This window comes from Anopheles aquasalis, chromosome 3 (genome assembly GCF_943734665.1).
Source record: "Anopheles aquasalis chromosome 3, idAnoAquaMG_Q_19, whole genome shotgun sequence".
Taxonomy (NCBI): domain Eukaryota; kingdom Metazoa; phylum Arthropoda; class Insecta; order Diptera; family Culicidae; genus Anopheles; species Anopheles aquasalis.
Genome location: NC_064878.1, coordinates 24,875,381 through 24,899,379, shown reverse-complemented (window position 1 = coordinate 24,899,379; position 23,999 = coordinate 24,875,381). Strand labels below are relative to the sequence as shown.

Genomic DNA, 23,999 nt, shown 5'->3' with positions numbered 1-23,999 from the left:
TTTCGTTTCGGTTTTTCAAGATAGATGTTTTACCCTTTCAACTATTAAATTACGCTTCACCCTAGCTCTAGAGGTTGCTTTTAGGTCATATTTGCCCAACCGATGAATGGAGAAGATTCACTAGCAACGTTCTCAAGGATCTGAGTAGTTCTAAGGAATGAAACGAGAGACATTGAGGATGCGTCATCATGTGGTGGTCGCCAACCGATTCACCCGCTTGATTTTCTCGGTTTGCGCGCGATTGTCTCAGCGATTGTGCGCGCTGTTCAACTAGAAGGGGATTATGTATTTATTTTATCGGTTTTTCGTAAATATTTTCCATCAGAAAGGTGCATCTTTCAAGCATCATGTGTGAAATGTTGACATCAGTGGAATTGAAAGGGGACAATTCGAATCGTATTAATTGAGATTCTTTAAATCCATTTATTTATTCCGGGTTTATTCCGTTGTCACATCGCCAGGTGATCAGCAAACGTTATCGTTAACATCAAGCTGACCTCACTGCGGTTAACATGTTTCGTGTCTTTAACATTTTTCTTTTTTTCATGGACACGACACGTAGTTTTTTCGTGGAGGCGGTTGGCTAGCTGCTACTGGAAGGTATGGAGCGATGAACGACTGGATACTGGCGGCAGGTAGCTTAACAAATACCCTAGGGCCTGTCTCGCAATCACCTAAGTTCGGATTTAAACCGTACAACTGGTTATTGCACACTAGTGGAAAACCGATGAAATTGATGCAAATATATCCAGACACTGATTCAGCGCATAAGTATCTGCAATCAGAGAAATGGAATAAAATTAAATTATCTGCTATTCAAAGGGATTTCCATGCGATGTTTTACTCACGTGGGATCCAGAGGTCCGAATCGCGCCATACATGTCGAATCGGCAGTGAGGTTGTAAACGACTTGATTCAGGTGGATAATGACCGTATCAGATTTATCCCTGCCCCATCCCAGAACAACACAGGACGTAGGGTTTCCCGCTGAAAAGGGAATTTCACTCGTCGCTACCGTAATAGGTGCCACATTTGCACTCCCGCTGAAGGTGCCCATAATAGTTAAAACGGCCACATTGTTCTCCGAAGTTGCTCGATTATAACTCGGATGAATTTCATAATTGGAAACGGGGAAAGTGAACCCCCCCTGGTCCTTGTAAACACTGCCCGCACGGATTGTAATCTGACGAATGAAATAAGGTTGCGAATCAGTTATTGTTCGTCTCTTCGAATTAATTTCTTCGCTTACCGATTGGATTCCATTGGAAATATAAAGAAAACCGTCTGCCACAGTAAGGACATGGGTGTCACTTATTATGGCCCCGACTCTATAAACTGTAGTTCCTGCTCCGCTTTGCAATATTACCGAAACAACGTACGGATAGTCTGCAATTGCGGACTGGACTCCACCGATCGTGCGACGAACTCTTTTAGTTTGTACCTGGTTGGTGCCATTCTCATCGGAGAAATTCGCGGTAGATTCCGCATCACTTCCAGGATCGGTCGCTTCCCCGTCTTGAGCCTTGGTGCAATATGCGCAGAGCAGCATCAACGCCAATAAGATAAGCTTCACACTTTGCTTCATCCTTGAAATCACTAGGCACTTTGAAGGGAACTGGAGAACTGAACTTGGAGAACTGATTGATGAGCCCTACACTGGACTCAACTTTATACCAAAATCGGAGATCTGTGTTCAGTTACCTTCTCTCTTTTTGCATCTCTCTGTCTAGCACCATACAGTGAATAGATACTAAGGCACAGAGCTGATGCGTTGGGTGTTTATCAGAATTCGTCCGCTTTCTGTGTATATTTGGAACGATTGAACAGCTGGTGGACACGTGTAGCACTTGTGGTGCGTTGGAAGCCCCTCAAACCAAACCAAAGAGACTAGGGGCCTTAATCCAGAGAGGCGTTTACGTGTGTGTTGGTGGCTATTTAGATAGCATTGGTGGTGCAGTGTGATCTAAAAATATTATTATATACTTGATATTAGAATATACTTGAGAAACAGAATAAAAAGTAAAGCCGGGGATACATGAAGCGTAAACTCTAGCGTAAATATAAAATAAATGCCAAAAAGTTTACGTTTGAACATGTTTACGTGACCGGGTTGAGACGCGTAAACCAAATTACACTGAACTTTTATCGACTTTTGTGAGAAAAATAGAATCCTTTTTCCGAATAAAAAGATTAAAAACACTAGTAATGAACACTCGAACTAGCAAAAACACTAGTAATGGGGGGGGTTCGGTGTTTTGTGACACATATTTTTAACATTTTTTCCTGAATGCTGATCCTTTCAAGAATATGGTGTACATTTTTTGGATCGATCGAAGTAAACCGTGAGTTTCATTATTTTTTCAGCGATTTCAATTAAGTTGTTGATTCTTTTTTTTTAAACAAATCGTTTTTTAGGCAAAATGACACTTGCCTTGGCGCAACGTTTTAGATGCTTAGGCATGGTCCGTCGTACGTTTGGGAGGAACGCTTTTAGGAGTAGCGAGAAAGTAAGGTGGTTTGAACAACGTTACTCCAAAATATAGTCGTTTCAGACCTTTGTTTTCGCGGTGCAAGTGCTTCGGCACTGCCACCCTCGCTGCGAGTCATCTCGAAAGAGGCATACAGCAGCAGGGTGGTAACGGAAAACCAAGCTAGTGGTTTAGTGGGTGAGAGTCCCACACTGTTCCCGAGGGGCTTCCTCAGGTTCGTACATTAGTATTCCACCTAGTTTGTTAAACGGAAAAAAAAAAAAAAAGGCAAAATGACAAAAAGTATCACTTTTTCAACTACAAAAATCTGCCAATAATCTAAAAATAGGAATATTAACAAAAACTCCACGGGTATACTTAGATAAAGTTATAATCTATCAGAAGAATATCGATTTGTGTTTTTCTAATGACCCATCAGGCAGCTACGATGGGCACCGGAAAATGTAAAATCTTCTCCAAAATAGAACTAAACATTCTTCAAAAGTTGCAGTTTAATATGACATTCACTTGAAAAATTAAAGTTAAATGGTTCCTTCACAAAAAAAACGTCAAAAATGAACCTTTTTTCGGCCAGAAACTACCGAAGCCCCCACCGCACGTCCCCCCCCCCCCCCTTCCCCTTACTAGATGAAATTCAGAGAGATAAGAACACTTTCCATGGCTGACACATTCCAAAAGAGGGTCCAAATTTTCTTTCGTGGTTTCCGAGCCGATGCCGAAGGCGATGATATAAATATTGAGAATATATTTCGCTTGACTGTGTACACCGTACAACGATATTGCCGATGTGGGTACAATTGCCGCAAATTTGCTTATCAAAACAATCGTCTTTGGGTGCAGCCCCGAATGCGCTGTATGCCCCCCCCCCCCCCCGCCTTTTCTATGCGTTTGGTGGTGTGAGAATACGAATCGAAAACAAACCGCCGTCACTCCGGCATGGATGACCGGTGCGGCGTACAGTCTATGAGTCTATGCTTTAGGGAGAGTACACCGAAATATAGTAGTAGTAGTAGTAGTAGTAAAGGTCAAGTCTCTGCTAATCTCTCTTTAACATCTTGCACCATATCCCTCCGGTCAACTGTTGCTGCTGCGGGTGCGGCTGCTGCTGCTAATCGTAATCGCGCTTCGTCGCTTTCAAATTACATCTACAGTACAGAGTGCTTCCCGTAGCATCCTCGCAAACGAACCGTCTCCTTCTGTCATCGCCAGCGCGCGGGCTCCCGGGACTCGCTTCTGCTTCTTTTTCGTTGCCGCCACCCACCTGTGCGCCGGCCATGGTTTCGTGTTTGCTGCTGGACTCGTGGCAAGCAGTTTTTCCGTCTCGAAAAACTCTGCTGGAATTCTATTCTGCGAGAGCGCGTGCGCCCGGCCTTTGGTGACCAGTAAGGATGGAGGCGTGCGAAGGAGTTGCTGCTACCGGGATCTGTCTCCAAGCAACCATCGTCACCCACATGACACGAAGACGACGTCAGAAGAACGAGGAAGATCTGCAAGCTCTTCGAAGTCGATTCGTTCGTTGGCCCTCGGTCTCGGTCTCGGTCTCGGTCTCGATCGTCGTTGTCTTTTTCTGCGTCGATCGCACTCTCTTGGGATCTCGGTTCTTCTTTACACACATACAAACGCACACCGGTCTCCGGTAGTAGTTGTTTTTTGTTCTGTTTGCTTTCGTAATATAAAATCGTTTTGCCTAACTACGAGGGAAGTTGTAATAAATAATAATAAAAAAAAATATGCTGGAGAAATGCGAACCGACGTTCCGGCACGGACACATTCAAACACACTCGCCCTCCATCTCGTCCTGGCATTCCTCCTGCTCGAACTCATCGTCAGCGGTCGCCTCCTGGTACTGCTGGTACTCCGACACCAGATCGTTCATGTTGCTCTCGGCCTCGGTGAACTCCATCTCGTCCATACCCTCACCCGTGTACCAGTGCAAGAACGCCTTACGGCGGAACATAGCGGAGAACTGCTCCGAGATACGCTTGAACAGCTCCTGGATGGCCGTCGTGTTACCGATGAACGTCGACGACATCTTCAGTCCCTTCGGTGGAATATCACAGACCGCCGTCTTCACATTGTTCGGGATCCACTCGACAAAGTAGCTGCTGTTCTTGTTCTGTACGGCCAGCATCTGTTCGTCCACCTCCTTCATCGACATGCGGCCACGGAAAACGGCGGCCACCGTCAGGTAACGACCGTGCCGTGGGTCACAAGCAGCCATCATGTTCTTGGCATCGAACATCTGTTGCGTCAGCTCCGGCACGGTCAGGGCACGGTACTGTTGCGAACCACGCGACGTCAACGGTGCGAAGCCGGGCATGAAGAAGTGGAGACGGGGGAACGGAACCATGTTGACGGCCAGCTTACGCAGATCCGCGTTCAGTTGACCCGGGAACCGGAGGCAGGTGGTTACGCCGGACATGGTCAGCGATACGAGATGGTTCAGATCACCGTAGCTCGGATTCGATACCTTCAGCGTGCGGAAGCAGATGTCGTACAGCGCCTCATTGTCGATACAGTACGTCTCGTCCGTGTTCTCGACCAGCTGATGGATCGAGAGCGTTGCATTGTACGGTTCGACCACCGTATCCGACACCTTCGGCGATGGTACCACGGAGTACGTGTTCATAATACGGTCCGGGTACTCCTCGCGGATCTTCGAGATCAGCAGCGTACCCATGCCGGAGCCGGTACCACCACCCAGCGAGTGCGTCAATTGGAAGCCCTAGAAAAACAAAGAACGAAAAATGTACTAGGAATGCAATCATTTTTCACTCCGCATCTCAGGCTCTCGGCGTTACCTGCAGACAGTCGCAGTTCTCGCACTCCTTGCGCACCACATCCAGCACCGCGTCGACCAGTTCGGCACCCTCGGTGTAGTGGCCCTTGGCCCAGTTATTACCGGCACCGGACTGTCCGAAGACGAAGTTATCCGGACGGAACAGCTTCCCGTACGCACCGGAACGAACCGCCTCCATCGTGCCCGGTTCCAGATCGAGCAGAATAGCGCGGGGCACATACTTGCCACCGGACGAGCGCGACATTGCTGCAAAAGAGAAGAGAGAATCGCATAACGGAAATGAAATCAGAATGCATGTTTGTTGCCACCAATCGTCAACAGCTGAAACAGGTGAGTAAAAGTTCACTTCAAATGACTCATGATTGTGTTGCCAGTAGAATTGAATTCATTGCACGTTCTTCGGTGTCCACAACTTTGTTGGACCGTTTTCCTCTGATTCGCATTCTAATTACTATTGGCCAACGGACTGGCTGCGACCGGAAGCGATTAATGGAGAGTGAGGGGATTCGCGCAGAACTCCCCTGACGTAAGCTACGTCATGAAACCGATGACTAACGGTGTCTAAAGGGAATACTAACCTGAAGCCTCATTGTAGTAGACGCTGACGCGTTCCAGCTGCAGATCCGACTCTCCATGGTAGACACCGGTGTTGTCAATGCCGTGCTCCTCCGAAATGATCTCCCAGAACTGCAGAAGGAGAAAAGCAAAGAAAATAAAGAGATCGTGGGTTAAGGGGGGCTTCGGTATTTATTTTTTTTGTGACACATGTTTTTAACATTTTTCCTTGAATGCTGATCCTTTCAAGAACATTGTGTAAAATTTTTGGGCCAATCGAAGCAAAACTAACAAAGTTATAGATTTTTGAAAATTCGCCTTTGATACAAGGGTCCATGCAGCACGCTACTTTGAAGAGCGTTTCCCAAAACCAACGTTTTCAAAGTCGGTGCTTATCGTACCGTAAAAACTACTGGGCCGATCGATTTGAAATTTTTAACACATAATCTGTACACTTTTTGCCAGGTAGCCCCGTCAAGAATTCATTAAAATTGTTGATACTTTTTTTTAAACAAATCTTTAAATTCGTGTTTTAGCCAAATGACAAAAAGCATCACTTTTTGAACTTAAAAAATCTGCCAAAATCGAAAAATGGGAATTTTAACAAAAACTCTCCGGGGCTACCTAGATAAACTTATAATCTTTCTAACGAATTTCGATTTTTATATTGCAGATGACCCGGCATGTCGCTACGATTGGCACCGGAAAAAGTACCTTTGCGACGACATGCCTACCAACATTTGATGGCATGGAATAATTTTTCAACGAATGTTCCTCAAAACCATACCAGATATTCTTCAAAAGTTGTAGATTAATCTGCCATTTACTTGAAAAAATAAAGTTGAATGGTTACGTCACAAAAAATCGTCAAAACCGGGCCTTTTCTTGTCCCGAAAATACCAAAGTCTCCCCTTAATAATACTACACATCACATGCCCTCTCATCTCGTACCCTCGCCAGAGAGAAGTAGTTACAGTAGAACCTCACAAAAACGGGAAAACAACCGACCAATTAATGTTTGTCATCCGCCGGGCGCGCACAAGCTCATTAAAAGCTGCAGCTAATCAAAGGGCAACGCGCTCGCACACCCTCTGTGAGTCATTTGCTAAGATTCATTTCCTCCATAAAAAGTGCACTCCCGGAGCGTTCTTCGGAGCACCACAACTGCTGCTTTGCTTGGGAGCTTTGAGAGTGTGGAGTCGCCTGGGCGACACTTTTCGTTCGGGATCATTAAAATATAATTTACGGCACGCCCTGGTCCGTGCTAAATGCTACCGTTTTCAGCTTGTCCGCGGCGTAGGACCATATTACACGCTCGATTTGTGGTGACGAAGCGCCTTCACGGTTAAACACAACTCATCTGATTGACCATTACGCTCCCCAGTGGTCACACAGAGGGATCGTACGAACATGAATATCATCCGAACGATGAAGATGAAGTTGGTTGCATGGTTTGAGGTCGGAAAACGTAAATATACATCCCATAATTCATTCCAAGCGTCACACAGCGTCGTTAATACTAATCCACACAATCCATAACGGCGGACGTTTAACGGGACGACGTCAATCGATCCACATCCGGCCAAATCCTTTCCAACATCCACGGCCTCAGGCCTCAACACGGCCGCTTGGCCGCTTGTTAACATTTTCATGAACATAAAAATTAGTTTTTACGATAATGGCGGCCATTTTTGTGGTTTTGTGGTTGCTACGACGACGGTTACTGCGCCGCGCGCTGGAAGCCTCACCGAACGACCGACCGGCGAGCAGCAGACTCCGCATGCTACCGAGAACCGCACACTGACAGGGCGTTAAGGGCGGGCTTTAAAAATAAAATCCCACCACACCGCGGAACCCAGTGGCCCAAAACACATTCCCAAAAGCCGCCTTTTCCGAGCCGGCGGCGTGGCGGAATTTGAAGCAAGACGAAGACCAAAAACGCCTTAGAACGAACGCCGACGATGAGTGGGGAGCCCTAAAAATAGCATTTGGTGCCTAGCAATAGTGGAGGCATGCATTTTGTCATCTGCACACCGTCGGGCACACCGTGTGACAGCGAGCGGTTCGAGGTTGGGGAGTTGAGGGGGAAACTCTAAGCATACGCCAAGATGGAAACTCGAAGCTTCAGCTTCTCTGCCAGAGCGGACGGACGGTGCACATCCGGTTCTTACTGGCCCCTGGGAACTGTCGCTTGACGATCGTCACTTGAAGAGACTTTTCCGGATGGTGCACGATGGACAACGATTGGTCCACGATCACATACATCTTCCCTTTTCGGAAGGCGAAGCTTATGCGCGTGATTCGAGGATCAAATGAGGATTACTTTGTCGCGGGGAGCATGACAGACGAACACCTAGTAGCAAGTGTTTGAGGGCACTTGAGACGCCCTTTAAGGCCCTCATTATTGGTCTGGTTGACAAGAAAAAAAAAAGGGGAGAACATAGACGGTGTCAATGGGCCAACATATCACTCCCGGGGATGGTTTGTTGGGGGAACAAAATGGAGGACGCACCTCTCGGAACACGTGGGTTTTTTTTTTGGGTCCAAAAATCTAAGAAAGTATTTTTGGACCCAAAAACGGGTTTTCTCTCGCTTGAGAAACAAAAAACAAACACAGAGATGCTTGGAAAGGAGAAAGTGACTCATTGATCGGGTAGAAGATTTCCCAAAACACGTCACTGACGATCTGTTAGAAGAGATAACTTGCCGGTTCTATGGCGTCGATTTGAAGGGCCAGTAGCAGCAGTGGCTGTATCCAAGATCCCCTCCTGGCAGATGCGAAAGGCAATCAAATTAAAAAAAGGAACATGTAACAACATTCTCGCGCCACGCATTCATTAGGCATTTCCTGTTGAATGAGTCGTCGTCGCAGGCGCCTCGACTAGATCGTCAAGATCACGAGCTGAAGGAACGAGCTGTTTTCTCACATCTTTGTAGCTCGTTGTAACTTGACGCTCTAATGTAGTAGCGATCGCGTGCATTATGAGCGCGGTATCTGGATCTTTTTTATTTAAAGTTCCCTGAAGATTCTCCGTTCCCTCTACAGCATCTTCCACAGAAAACGGAACGGTTCTCTCACTCATGGAAAGCCCAACATGGCGCAGCTCTAGTCACTGTGTCCAAGGTAATGAAAACTAGCCCCGTGCGATAGGCACGATCTAATCCATGGTCGGGGCTCATGTGGAACGTTTTCATAAAACCAGACCGACCGTTGTGCTCCGGCGGGAGGGAGAGCATCAAACTACAGAAGCGCACTACTGGCACTGGCGACCTGCAGGCAGTAATAAAAAAAAACGCTCAAGCGTTCCGACTATCGAAGCGTGGCCAAATAATTTACAGTTCCATGTATGGTTCCGGGGGGTTTCGTGGAACAATATATACTCCGTTCCTTCTTTCTGCCCCTGGCCGCCAAAATACCGTTCCACTACACCTTCGCACAGAAAAATGAGAAATGAGTCCATCGTAAACCCGAATTCCGGCGTACCTGCTTCTCTTCTTTCACCTCTCCTCTCTGCCAGTGCAAACCAAGCCGGGGTTGCTTGGATCTGGTGGAAAGAATTTTCGGTGTTTGCCCAGATGGACAGCATAATTCGTAAGGCCAAAGAAAGGACAACGAACCTGCAGGCGGTGTGGCCAAATTGTCGTCAGCCGAATGGTTGTGACCTCCCAAAGAGTGGTCACTTCCGATTGGAATTATACTTTGTACAGCACTTAGTGTGGTGTGGGCCACCAACAAGTGGGTCAATGCGACAATTTACAAGGAAAACAACTGATGCCTTCCAGTGCTGAGTACCGTTCGTGAGCTGAGCGTGAGCTTGAGTTACATCTATTGTCTTACTACGTGTTGCCCCATTGAGGAAGACGGGTGCGGAGAGTCCAGACAGGAACGTGACAGTATGCCTAATCATAGCCCATCGACATGGTCACGAGACTGTGCACTGAATGCCGAATGATTACCGGAGGGCCTGGAAGGGTCCAATAACCAGGTGGGCCAATCAGAGAGAATTCCGTTTCCGATTCCGAAGAACCGATACCGTGGCTTCCGGAAGAAGGCTTCTAAACTCCATTCGAGCAGACATGCATGGCCGGCCATTCACCTTCACGTCACTCGACCAGGTCTCAATTCGGTCCACCCCCCCCCCCCCCCCCCCCTTAAGCACCGATGCCAACGAAGAGAAACATAATTTATCTTCCAACCCATCTTGCCATCGCGCATCTTGACAGGCGACGGAGTGGGATTCCTATTTTCAGCCAGGCCATCTCTTCAGCCAGCTTCTGCCTGTCCTGCCTGTCAACAACGCAGAACGCTGCCTCGTGCCCGATGGGTTTTGTGTCACCGAAAATGCAGCAGCACTGCAATGGAACGCCGGCCCGTTTTTTTTTTGGTTTCTGGTGGTTTTTGGGTGGTTTGCAGCACGCCCATGCGCATCGTAGCTCATAGTTTAGCATAAGCCGCCGTGGTTTGGGGAGCCCCGGTTCACCATCGAGCACAGGGTGTGTCTTATGTATTAGTATTTTTAGCTCGAGTGAGCATAATTTATAACCTCGCGAGACGCACGCTCTCTGACGGTGCCATCGGATCGTTCTATGCGTGAAGCAGTCACGCGACCAAACGCGGAAATGCGAACCACTAATCATTCGTTAAATGAGCGATCCATTAATCGTGTGGCATCGCAGCAGCGTGGTTTAAAGCGTAGAAAACGTTGCTTCAGCCGCGAACTTGAGCATTTCCAGTGCCCTATGCGTCGTGGATCAATGAAATCAACGATCGAAAAGATGTGCAGCGTGCTGCAACATTGTAAAGGTCAATCACAGCATCACGCGAACTACCATGAACTCGCAATTCGCATGCCCAGCACCGCCCAGAACGCTCTACAGAACGGTCTCTGGGGCGCATTCTCAGACCGTGCACCAGCTGCCATTCGGGGAGTCAATATGCGGCAGAGCGGTGGCATATTGTGTTTCACATTCGACATGTGGCCTGCCCTCCCTCTCTCTCTCTCTGTCAGCTCGCTCGCCAAGCTAATATTCTGCCAAACAAGCACACAACGCCGGAGCACTTTCGCTGGCCTCTTGGTTGTCTCAATGTTCTTCGTGTCTTGTGACTCCTTCTCTCGCTGCTTTCGGTCCACTGTGCAACACAAAAGAATGACGACGATGACGAGGACGATGGTGCTGACAGCATGGAGCAGCATGGCAAGAATGAATGTCTGGATGTTGGAAATGTGATCTTCGCCTTTTGCCAACGATCATCACCACCCGCACACGGCGGGGCCACCACAATGCTTATTGTTCCTTCTGCCTACCGCCCGTCCCTTGTGCCCGGTGCCCGGTGGATGCTACTCATCAACTCTGGCCACCGCGGAATGAATGGCCGCGGAGACGCCGTCGCGGATTGGAATTTGACGCCGTCGCGGAATGAAAGAACATCGAAGAGGAACGAAAAGAACGAGACCAACGCGATGCTGCCGACGTTGTTGATGATGATGCTGAACCTTCTTTCTTTCTCCACCCTCTCCCGGGAGAATCGGCGCCGTTGGAGTCTGAGTCTGGAGACCGCAGACCGCATTGGAGCGCATTGTTGTGGAGGTCTCCCGCGCGTTGGTCTGACGCTTTTCCCACCCCGGGTTTACTGTCGCGCGAACGACAATTAGCTCAAGGCAGGCGTCGCAAATGATTAATACAAATGTGTACCCGCAATGTGCAGCATCTTTCGGGCGATTAGTCATCCATCGTGACCGGGCGTGAGTCAGACATTAAATTAAAAAATCATTCCTCAAACCGAGCCGAACAAATTATTACAATTAATTGAGCAATCGTGTCACACCGAGCACCGAGAGAGAGCTCGTTGTGGGTACAATTTACCCGAAACTGGCCAATTATTATCGCTCAACTCAACCAACACAACCATACATGGAGATGATCACGATCTTGCTGGTGCTGCTGGTGCTACAGCTACTGGTGGAGAAAAGTTATCATAAAAAGTATCGCACACGCGCCCGCTCTCGACCAAAAACGGTCGTCTCGTTAAGTTCCAATTACCCTTATCCGGACAAAATGGATCATTTGATGGCGAAAACTGTAAACCGAGCCTTAATCGCCTTTCACACCTCTCACTGAGCGGGAATGTGGACGCCAGGCAGCAACGTACCGTCCCTCTTGATTGCAATCGCGTGTCAAATGACCGATGTCGTGCCCAAAAAAACCTTCTCGACACGAACATAATCATAAACAAAGCGTAACGACTCCCTCGCTCCGTGCTGCTGTATGATCTCGCCACGATCTTGCGCCGTGCGTTAAGAGAGCGAGCGCTGCTGCGAGAAGAAGAAGAAATGATGATGGGTAATGTAATCGCTTCAACAGTAATTTGATGAAAAAAACAAACAAGAAGCAGGTGAGATTGTTCCATTAAAGACACACACTACGCTGCTCTTCTTCACTTGATAACTCTTCATCTCCTGTGGTGATATCTAGAGCGACACGTTATTCCCGAGACCGAACCGAGGGCGCACCAGAAGCGAATGGCTCACAATTACCAGAGTAATGAGTGTCATTTGCAGAGAGAGAGAGCACGCAGTAACTTCACTGTTACATAGCGGGGAGTCCTGTTCATTGGAATGGGAACGTATAAGCACATCACAAGATCACGCGTCACCTAACGTTTTCACGGAAGCGCTGGAAGCATTTTCTAGACAAAACCACGCAGACAGTAGGACAGCACCTGATCTCCCCATCTCGTGCTGTCTAAATCTGGTGCAGATAAATTTTGTGTTTGATTTCCGTTTCCTGGCTCCGGACCGGGACTGGCCATCAATCTCATGCACGATCGTGCCGGAAAACGGCGAGTCACTAGCTGCTGGTGGCTGCGCATAAATCGGGGACGCAGTGAAAGAAACGTCCCGAGATCCCCACAGACGAAGAGACAACGATCACGTCGACGATCGTCATGCAGTCTAATGAGTGGCACCGACGGCGACCAAGGGACGGAGGAATGGGAAGCGAACAAAACAGCGAAAGAGCCGTGTGGCCGAAAATTGTGCAGCCTAACGGTACAGCTGGCCCGTTTTCCCGAAATTAATTGCATCCTAGAGATTTGTCTTTTTTTTTTTTTTTGGTCAGCAGCCAGTTCGGAGCAAAATTGAATTGATGAAGGGAAATGAGGGTGACATGAGGGTGCTGCCATACACAATACCATGTCATCGTGACGTGATTTTTATTGTATCTTATCCGAAAGTCTAGTCGTCGTCACGCATGCTTTCCGTTTTTTTCTCTCCGGAAAACCAACTTTCCAACTGTCCAAAAATCTCGTAGCCTGCTTGGGACCTGGCTTGAATTGAATTAAGTGGCAGGTGATTAAGCAGCGGATTATTAGTGGTAGGCTACTTTCATATGTTCCGTTTGCTCATCATTAACAAAATCTCATGATTTGAGCCCATAATTGCAATTGCAAATCAGCGGAACAAATCCGATTCCCACCGCTGGTCAACAGCTCGTGACGGGTGTGTGCGGTCGGTGGACGTCGTGGAAATTGAATATCTTTCTTTGGCGCACCGGGACATGTCAACAAGACTTGCGTACAACAAATACCGCTGTGTGGTTTTTCATTTCTCGTGGCTTGAATTCATTACCCCGAATCAATTCGGCTCTTCGGTATGCTGCTGCATCACGATCAGTCGCCCGGATAGAAATCAATGAGGCGAAAGCGAATAAAAAATGTGATGTGATAACTGTACTCGCCGATTGCTGCTACGTCATATGTGGTCACGCTGGCTCAGTTCTAACGGTTCTTGGCCGGTAAATCGATTCGATTTGGTCAATGGCGTTGGCCTGGGAACTCTCACCTCCACACTCCCTGTCCCAAGTGGTGTGCGATCGGAAGCAAGTGTCAAACAACCAGCTGTTCACAGCCCGCTGTGCCTTCAAACCAGCTGCCAAGGATCCAGCTACGTCTACGATCATCATAATTACAACCGTTAACAGCGTAACCCAAATTCGCTGCGGTGATTACTAACCGCTCTTCTTCACACTTCGCCACCGACGCCCAGAGACTGCAATTAGCTCAAGTAATTAATGGACTCGCAGTGCTCGTGCTCTCGTGTTGGGCCGGATGGAATTGGTTTCAAAGCCAACCACCCCTCCTCGGAGTCTCATCGGTTAATCATGTGGGTTTTCCATCATTTTTCGATACGCTCACTGATCTCTCTCTCGATCGCTGAGAGGCCGGCGATCCAACACCGGGACTACAGTCTCGTCGGTATGGTCAGCCGCTGGAATGTGAAGCTCGGTGTGGTCGATTGCCAATTTCCAATGTGCAAGTACCAAATGGGAGCAATGGCGAGTGGCCACAACGAATTCGCCCGGTTTCCAGTAACACCATTTCCGTCACCTAGTCTTTCGCCAGTTCTCTAATTCTTTGCACAGCGTTCAACGTGCTTTCCATGGTGCTACTTGAATTCGTTCCAGCCATCGCCAGCTGATGTCGATTTGCGATCGGTAGCGAGTCCCACAGCGAAATACCGTGGCCAATGTGAATGCGAATTTCGTTGAACCGGCCCAACCCAGCTCCCTGGTTCGACCTCTTTTTTTCCTTTTTTTCCACAAAGCTCCACTGAGGAACAGATCTCCGGTGACGAGTATCGATGCCTTTGTGAGCCACCGATGCTTCTCTTTCGCTTTCGTTTCATTGGCCACAAGCCAGAGGAGACTTGCGTGATTGCGCCAAAGCCAACCAAGACGATGGTCGCAGTTCATCGGACTCCGAGACATCCGAGACACCGTCCGGATCTTATTTCGGTCGTCAAATTGGCTGATTTTCGCACAAAACTGTGTCAACTGCATCTCCCCACCCCCAATCGGAGTTCCCGGGTGCTTTCATTTGGATTCATTCACATCGAGAAGGCACACAACAATCATCGGGGCCTGACCGCTGTTAAAACAAACTTTCCAACTACGGACGTCGGACAGTATCTCTCCAATAAATCACCTCCGGAAGTACCTGCCTACCGGACTAACTGGCTCCCTGGCTGCCTGTCACAGATCATATAGTCATCAGCTTCTCTTCCTCTCTCTCTGTTCGTTCCCTCGGTTTTGTCTTGTTGACTTCTTCTGGCTGCTCTCCTCACCATGAAAGACCAACCAAAGCCCAGCGCCACTCAATCAGTGCACGGGGAGGGTGGTTTGGTGCGATCGCGCATGCGAAACGAAATCACGAAACGAAAATTAACCTCCATCGTGATCGTGACTCGTGGCGGGCGGTCGGTCGAGAGTGAGTGGCAGCTCGCTACTGAGCCCGGGGGTGGCATCCGGAAAATCGATTCGCAGTTTTATCGATTTGCGAAAAAAAAAAATTGGCACAAAGAAAAACGCTCGATCGCCGAGGTTGGCGAAATTTCGGCTTTCTCTCTCTCTACTCCACCGTGGCACTTAGCCCCGTTAGAGTGCAAACCGAAGCGAAGCGAAACGATTGGCGCATTTTCCGTTCCGTTCCGTTCCGTGGAAAAAGCGTGCGGTGGCTCGATGCGGTGGCCGCAATTACGCCGCATTTTGCCAATCTCGCCGCATCGATCGCGACGCCAGGCTGGTTGATCGCGTTTTTTGGTTGAATGTTATTTTTTTCCCCTTCTTTTTGCACTCTCTGGATTGGGTGTTTCTTCTGGTGGCCAATTTGGACACCAGCAAACGGTGGCCCCGATGTCATTTGTGGCCCACAAAGGGGCCAAATGGCCAAACAGCGAATCGTATGCTCAATGTTTTATGTTCATCCCGCCTCTAGGCCTTCTTTTTCTTGTGTTTAATTTGAGGCGATCGGCGTGCAGCTCGTGAGAAAACGTTTGAAAATTAGACGGCACCGGCACCGGAAGCTAAGACCGCGTCTTCCCAGGTGACTCCACCTGTGACTCTAACTTTCCCTTTTCCCCCCTTTCCGGGCTTCAAATAGCCAGCAACCCAGCTTGGAGCTGGTCCGATGCAACGCGTTTTGCTGACAGATTAGCTCGCGTTGTGTGTGCCACGGTGTATCAAATGTCACTCGTTCTGAACTGGTTCTGCATGCGGGGAATAAGCCCTTGAGAGCCGGCACCGACACCGGCATTTGCATTTCCATTCGAGCGACTTCGGTTCGCTTTGTTCCAAGTCCTCGGCGGTCTCTTGGCGCGGGGTCGAGATCAAAAACGATGACGAACGGTTTAAACCGATTTGACAGTAGTCGTGGATCGTAGATCCAACGATCGCAGCAAGGCAGCAGGAAGAAGCCGAGGAAGAGACAGAGAAGCAAGAGAAGAAGTAGATCGAGGTTTGATCCACGGAGAAGATGAAAGAACCAGGAGAGACTAGCGCTTTGGGGAAGGTAATGCCGCCACCGTTGCCGTCGATATAGAAATCTTAATCAGTCATGCTTAACCCCAAGCCGGCTTGAGGCCCGCCGGCTTCCATTAATGCTTGCACACCCGCTCGCATCGCTCGGCCCCTCGGTCGCCCCGTCCCCAGACCCTGCCTCTTGGCTGATTAATGCTGGCAGATAAATTTTTCGCATTTTCATCGTCACGCCATCACCGTCGCGGGGCCACACCAACCGACCGAACCGGCACCAGAACCACAATGATGATCGCTTCTGGTGCTTGCTCCGGGGCCAATCTCGACGGTGGCGGCAGCATTAGCACTTGAAAGCCGGATGGATTAAGTGCGCCGAGCGAGTGAGTTATGTTACGGTCCGGATGGCTCAAGGGATTGCAATCAACGATCAAGTGAAAGAGGTAATAAGCACGCTCGCTCCGTTAGTGCCTATAGACTTCACTTGGCACAGGTGCTGCACGCTGGCGAGATCGTGAGTTCGTTCTCCAGTGCAATCGCACTTCGATAGATGACCGAAAAGTGAGGTTCTTGACACGATTCAAGTGATGCGTGATCTAGCAAAAAAATATTAAGCGACAAGACACCAAGGCTAAAAACTGACAGGCAGGTCAGTGCTCTCGTGATTGGAGGAGGTTCTTATCATTTACTGGTCATAACAAAGTGTCATCTGATCATGGAAAAAACACACACCGTTTACGTATTTCATGGTTGAGTCAATGATGGTTCTAGAAAATTGACAAATTTTTCGTTCACGGTTCATGGTTGGTCTTTTTAGGTGATTTTTTGATAGCCTTTTAGAAGCTTTTTGCACGGGTAATGGTCGCCTGATAAGCGCCCGGTACATAACAACCAATGTAAAGGACCATCAATACAGTTGCTGCTGGGGACTGTAGTTTGTTTTTATCAAATTTCAAGGGTAACAGTATTACAAGAAGTATTTATAGGTATCTGAACTCTCTCAGCATAAAATGGCTTTTGGAATGTAAGGGGGGACTTCGGTATTTATTTTTTTTTTGTGACACATATTATTAATATTTTTCCTTGAATACTGATCCTTTCAAGAGTATTGTGTAAAATTTTTGGGCCAACCGAAGCAAAACTGACAAAGTTATAGATTTTTGAAAATCCGCGTTTCATACAGCATTAAAATTGTTGATACTTTTTTTTAAACAAATCTTTAAAATTCGTGTTTTAGCCAAATGGCAAAAAGCATCACTTTTTCAACTTTAAAAATCTGCCAAAAATCGAAAAATAGGAAATTCAACAAAAATATCCAGGAATACCTAGATAAACTTATGATCTTTCTAACGAATATCGATTTGTATATTTCAGATGACTCGTCATGTCGCTACGATGAGCACCGTAAAAAGTACCTTTTCGACGACATGTTTATCAAAATTTGATGTCACGGATTGATTTTTCAATGAATGTTGCTCAAAAAAATATCAAATATTCTTCAAAAGTTTTAGATTAATATGTCATTTGCTTGAAAAAAATAAAATTGAATGGTTACCGAATACCGAAGTCCCCCTTAAGGGCTCAATAAAAAAGTATAATTTTAATTTTAATACAATACCAATCCAAGAGGAATTCGATCCTCTTCTAACGAAGAGAACTCTAAGGCACTTCAGCTTACCTGGAAATAATAGGGGAAAAAACAATGGAATTAGTAACATTTAATGTTTCTTTTAATCTAAAAGAACTTTTGCACCTCGCAAACCATTCAGCTAACATTAATCAGCATGAATCGCATTAAAATGACGAGCAAAACGCACCCAGAACATTGTGCATCCCAAATCCCAATTCGAACCAAAAACTGCATGCAATCTGCACTGCGCTCCTGAGATCGTCCCCGATCGTCGAATCGAGTTCGAGGTGAAGTTCGAATGAGATCGTGGCCCAATCCAAGCGAATCGCTGCGTGATAGGACCGCACCGCATTTCTTGCTAGTCTTGTCATAATGTTGTACACATTTCTCCCCTCCCGTGGAATGGACTTCCAATCTCGCACAAATAACGTTATGGCTCCTAACAACACCATGGAACGGCCGCGCGTTTGCGGCCGACTGCCCTCGCTGGCACCGAGGGCACTTTCGCGAATCTTCAGCGTACCAGCGTCTTCGCGCCGGTCTGACCCCGATAAGCTTGAGATTCGAGATGAACATTCATGGCTCCCAATCAGCGAGACGATAAGACTGCAGCCCCTGGACCCCCGTCGCATGATGTTTCTAGCACATCATCAGTCGCTCTGATGTGACCGACCGAAAAACGGGGACCGGGAATTGTGGGGCCGAAAGTTTAATTAATTGTATCAAATTAAATTAAGGACTTCTGATTCGTCGCATGGCAGCGGCAGCGGCGACGGCACGCCAGCAATTAGCTCCACTTGGGCCACGTTCTCGGAACTGTCACCGGGAACGAACCTCGGCGTCCAGCGGTGACTACCAGCGAGGGGAGAGCGATCTGCTTCGAAGCTGCGTATTTTTAGCAGCCTGCACCAGCGACTGATGAAGCCTCAACCTGTGTCACCGCAGCTCATGTGCACCCATTCCTACCGTGTTAAAACCGTGCATCAAAGCAGTCCGGGACGAGTGGAGCCATGCCGGGGGACATTTTTGGAAGTGTTTAGTGGCTGCGAAACGACAACGACTTCCCACTCGGCGCGCAATGCACCGTGCACGCCCCATGTTTCGCGCGACGCGACCCTTTGAGGGAGTTAAATTTAGAAGTTAGAACGAAACTCACTTCGAGCAGCTTCTTGGTTGCAGTGCAGTACAGTGTTCTAGAGGATGAACGGCCTGCGAAAAACCTTAGGCGACGTTTGGGGAGTCCACGATTGCCTAACGACATTGGTTGCTCCCTTGGCAGCACGACTCCGGTGCAGCGATGGTGGATCTATTTTTGAAATCCCTCCCCACCAGAAGGCACATCCTCGAGTTGGAGCGCCAAGTGCCACCACTAGGTAACTAGGTGCAATCGTAACAGGTTCTTGGAATTGACTTTGGCTCGAGCTCTGTTAAATTAAGGAGCAGATTGGCTTTAAAAAAAAAGTCTAACATACCTTTGTTCGGTTCAATTCAAACAAAAGACTCAAAGCGACGAACCTCGCTCAATCTTGCGCTACACCAATTATTACTTCCCGCCCGTTAACAGACCCACAACAACAGCTCTCCTTAGCGTGTCTCGTGAGATTCCGATACTAATATTAGCCACCAACTTTATTCGTCAGATCGTCACGGTACGATGGAGTAGCAAATATCATTCCAAAACCAGCGACAACAACAAAAAAAAAAACAATGTTTAAAAGACCGTCTCCGCGGGTATGTTGTCACGTCTCGCGTCTAGCATAAATAATTGTCCACCACGAAACGCACCACAAACATTGTTCTCAGTCCCCCTCCCTTGGAGCCCAGGTTACTCTGATTACGGAGGAAATTTGACTCAAATGTCTTGTCGCCGCTGTCACCGAACCGGGAACTCCAATCATCAAGTTCCTCGGCAACTCGGCTTGGTTTCGGTGTTTCATATTTTGTGAACCGAACCAATGGAATAAAGGGAAGAGGTAAAATAGCTAAATTAGCGTTTGTTGCGGAGGTCTTAGCGTGGGGCATCGCTTGTAATCTGAAGCCCGTTTCCGTTGCGTTTCCAGCCCGAGAGAGCGAACTCCCGGACACGCCAAGGACACATCACTCGCATTCACGTCACGCACATCGATCGCAACACGATCCGTCGGATTTGTCGTTCTTCCAGCTCCAGAAGCCAGTGGCCGGAGTATTAACAGTCCTGTAGCCGGGGACCCAGGGGGGAGCATTACATCCCTTCCTGACAGCAAAGAGACAAACGTCACGAGACGCACATCGCGCTATCAAAGCAACGCTCGTGAGTGAGTGTCAACCGTGTCCACTGTCGATCACAGTAGGCCTGTCACTCCCGCGCGTTTATGCAAAACGAACTAAATGGAAGTCTACTGCCCAGTCTACTGAGGTCAATGACCACCCCGAAAGAGTGGTCTCACGGTCTCACAGAAGGCAGAGTGCCTGCATCGGCCAGATTGCACTAATTACGCCACGAGACGCCACCACCACCAGCAGCAGCTAATGCACCAGCAGACCGTCGGCGTCTTCTTCATGAGCTGTAAAGTTTTCCGGGTCCATCGGGGGGATGGGAGTTCCAAAAATAAGACCAAGACCCGGCCGGTGTGGTCCGGCCCGAAATCTCTTGCTGAACGCTGGACGGTGGTCCCAGCTAATCGCGTGGCCACCGCGCAACCCGCGCAAGCGAATGGTCGTCATCCGTCAGGTTGCGCCAGAGTGAAGAAGATAATTATCGATGTTAATTACTTGTGGCCCCCCGGAGGAGGCTGCCTGCGGGTATCGTGATGGAGGCAACCAGAACGCCACCAGGAACAGCGCTCGGGGACGGCTCCCTGTTCTAAGCGCGCACCCGCGTTCGTTCTATCGCGCGATGCTTCGGTAAACAAACATTCGTGATTCTTGGCGTGGCGTGGTGTTTGAGGGTTTTTCGGATGATAATTAGTGTTTCGTGGTAAGAGAGAGCAGCTATTTGGGAGTGGGAGTTGATATTCAATCTAGCCAGCCAGTGCCAGTGTTGCTGCTGCAGGTTTATTATCAACAATAAACGTTTTGTTCCAAATTACAACCAGTAGCTATGATTTCATAGCTGGTCGCCGGCTCCCCGAGAGTCTATAAAGCAATTATGTTCGGAACTGTCGGAAACACGGAGTCCAACAGCCACTCCGGAGGCGTACCAAGATTCGTTTCACACTCGATGGGTTCGATGTTCGAAGGCCTCTTGGAATTCTTGTTATTCTTGTTCTCCTTTAAATTGATTTAATTATTTAGTTTATTCTAGAAGAGTTTAGGTTAGAAGCGTCTAGAAGTATTTCTCGAAACACTTTACTGATCTACAAGCTGTCACAATCAATTACACTGACAGCAACTGAAAAGATTTAGTTAAACATCGATATCAAGGGTTGACAGTACATTTATCAGTACTACAGACTATTATAAAATGCTCTAGGCGCAAATACTTTACGTAAAAGATCGCATTCGCATTGAACGCGACTTCCTTTTCGTCTTTTGCTGAATACACAGCACAGTCTGTAGTCAAAATGATGGTGCTTGTAATCAAAAACCCCCTACTATATCTCATTTCCGTTCATAGTTATCTCAAAACACCTAAACTACAACGTCTTCCACTTTCTCCTTCACCTTCTTATCGACCAATGTTGCCCTTTTATCACTATTTCCGCTATGATCCCATCGAGATCGAAACTGAACGACAACCAAGCCAATCATTCATCGACGTTGATCAACCGTAAGTTGTCACGCACGTCGCGCTGCTAATCATCAGCAGCTGCTGCACTACATCCCCCATCAGTCAATGTTCGTGTCACGTGGAAGAACGGAACGGCTCGGTGCTGGTCCACTGTTAGATAAGACTTCAATAGATCACCCAACCGTGATGATGGCCAAACCACACTCATGGCGGCACTGGCGTCGGTCCACAAACCGCAGCTCATTTGTGGTTAGAAGCGGTCGGCGTGTCCCCCTGGAACACCGAACCGACCTCTCGGCGTCTCGTCGAACGATTCCATAACGTAGAAGAAGATGATGAAGGTAGCACTGGGGGAGGGCTGGATGATCTTCTTCCTCTCCCCCGCCCGGAAAGGTCCATAGTTCCAATAACTCATAACCGATTCGACACGGCATCACCGGACTGCCGGCTGGCCGACTAGCTACTTCTTCCTCCGTCTTCCTGAACCGGATGGATGGGTTTGATTTAATTTTCCCACCCCAACCCAATCTCAACCCCCTTTTCTAACCCCCCGCGATCGAGGGATCTCGGTGCGAAACGTGAAAAACGTTGGAACCAAAGTTTAATGACTTTTCGCGTTGGTGTTGGCCGAAAGAAACCGCCCAAGAGGAAGAAAGCTGCGCACGGGGAAACCTTTCCTGCTGGCTGACCATACCGCGCGAGGCCATAGCTCTTTGGCTATAAAATGGCCGGCTCGGGGTTATTTTTTTTTTTTTGGCAAAACATCGCGCACACTAACCCCAGTAACTTCGTCCGTCTCTAGAACGTTGCGGCTCTTTTGGTGGTCTGTTATGGAGTCCAGAGCCGGTCGGACTGGAGAGAACATTAAAAAGGTGCGCCACGAAACCTCAAGGGAACGCCGATGCAAATGCAAAACAGCACCACCAAAATGGCGATCGTCGAATGGATCGGACGCATACCGCACCATTCCAAACCTTTACCGATACAGCCAAAGCTCCTAATCGAGAACCAATCTTGACCTCAACCTCGACCATCGACCAGCCGGGTCCAGCGTGATTAGCGATCCATATTTGGGCTCTCCGGTCTGGTGAAGCAGCAGCAGTAGCAGCAGCAGCAGGTGAAACAAAAACTGGTCCACCGGTGTGCACTAGTCGAGTTGAATCGATCTCCGTCGAGCATCGACAGCAAACTGTTGTCAATCAAGTTGTGGTGGCCGCAGGGTGCCGAGCCACGAGACTTATGTAATCAGAACGATTCCATGTTTTGGCCGAGCTTTGAATTGTTGGCGACGGACAGCTACCTAATACAGGAGCCTTCTGCTGGCAAGTGAGATGCCACGGACTGGCGAACCAGCAGTCAACCTGATGGCCCTCGATTAGCACATGGGAATCGTGCGTGCAGACGAGGTGTGATCGGTATCAGTGATCTCCCTAATGGATCTTCTCTAACTTGAGGGTCTTTCGGGGCAACCTTTGCGCCTCCGCCAAAGTGAAAGCTGTGTAGCTGTGGGTGCAAGTGGAAGGCGAAAGGTTAATCCGCCAGAAGGGCACACCAGACACGCGTGCCACCCAGTAGTCCACCAAGCCCTTCATTAATGTCACCCTCAGCAGCAGCAGCACCACCGGCAATCACAGCACATATTGAGGTGCATCGCAGAGAGTGCGAAGAAAGTTATCTAATTTCACTTGCCATCTTCCAGTCGGCTGCACGTCAAAAGAGCAGTCAGTTGAGAGTGGTGCAAAATTGGTGAAAGGCTGCACCATGGCCGGCAGCTCTTTCTTTTTGGCAACCCAACGGGGAATGAGGTGTGCGTGCGATCTCTCACTCTCTTTGTGCGTCTTTTCGTGGTCGTTTTGGGGTTTGCGGAGCTGTCTCTGGTTGCCTCCAATTCACACGAACCACAGCGTATCTGGAGCATGCCAGCATGCCCTCCAGTGGATCCATGTATGCCATGCTCGCCAAACACATACACCCATGAGCATAATGATGTGGTGTGTGGTTTTGGGTTTGGGGCTCGCTCGCTCGCTGAAGGCTTCAAAAAATGGATCACTCAACGCACTTTGGTTGGTCGCCAAAAACCAACCAAAAAAAAAAGGCAAGTAGGCTGCCAAAGGGTCAAGGTTGTGACACACGGCGGGAGGGGACTGGGTTGCTGTTTTTTTTTGTCGTTTGTCCTCGGTCTCTTATCCTCTGGTACAAAAAAAAAAGTTATGCCCCTTTCGTGGCCCGGCACGCAACAAGTAGATACGCGTGTTTTGGTTTACTTCCCCCCCCCCTTTTTTTTATTTTTTTTTTGCGTTCACACCTTCCGCGATCTGCACGCAATCACGCAAAATGGATGGCCCGGTTTTTTTCCTCTGTGGATTGTTTTTTTCCCTCAGTTTATTTTTTGAAGCTGAAGTTGAAGTTGGGGAGGAATTCAGTTTTTCCAAAGCAACCACGCACGCGGGAAGTTCTCACGCATAGCACGGTAGCCATAAGCAGAAGATAGAGAAGAGCATCAGTCAC

The 23,999-nt window shown here is 48.4% G+C and overlaps 2 protein-coding genes across 3 annotated transcripts in view; both read right to left on the bottom strand.

The window, feature by feature from the left end:
- Positions 1–438: 438 nt before the first annotated feature.
- Positions 439–1,743, bottom strand: LOC126576179 (trypsin delta-like). The gene is made up of 3 exons (XM_050237344.1): positions 1,250–1,743; positions 849–1,183; positions 439–775 (listed from the first exon to the last, which is right to left on the bottom strand). The coding sequence occupies exons 1-3, from the start codon at positions 1,583–1,585 to the stop codon at positions 544–546; spliced, it is 903 nt and encodes a 300-aa protein (XP_050093301.1). The 5' UTR covers positions 1,586–1,743; the 3' UTR covers positions 439–543.
- Positions 1,744–3,219: 1,476 nt separating this feature from the next.
- LOC126576056 (tubulin beta chain) overlaps positions 3,220–23,999 on the bottom strand; it is a 63,737-nt gene continuing 42,957 nt past the window's right edge. Inside the window, exons 2-4 of one of the 2 annotated variants that reach the window (XM_050237141.1) lie at positions 5,868–5,976; positions 5,291–5,535; positions 3,220–5,214 (exon numbers count right to left, since the gene is read on the bottom strand). In XM_050237141.1, the coding sequence (XP_050093098.1) occupies positions 4,261–5,214; positions 5,291–5,535; positions 5,868–5,976 (1,308 nt within the window). In that variant the 3' untranslated portion in view covers positions 3,220–4,260. The remainder of the gene's footprint in view (positions 5,215–5,290; positions 5,536–5,867; positions 5,977–23,999) is intronic. The other variant, XM_050237142.1, reaches the window with a different exon arrangement.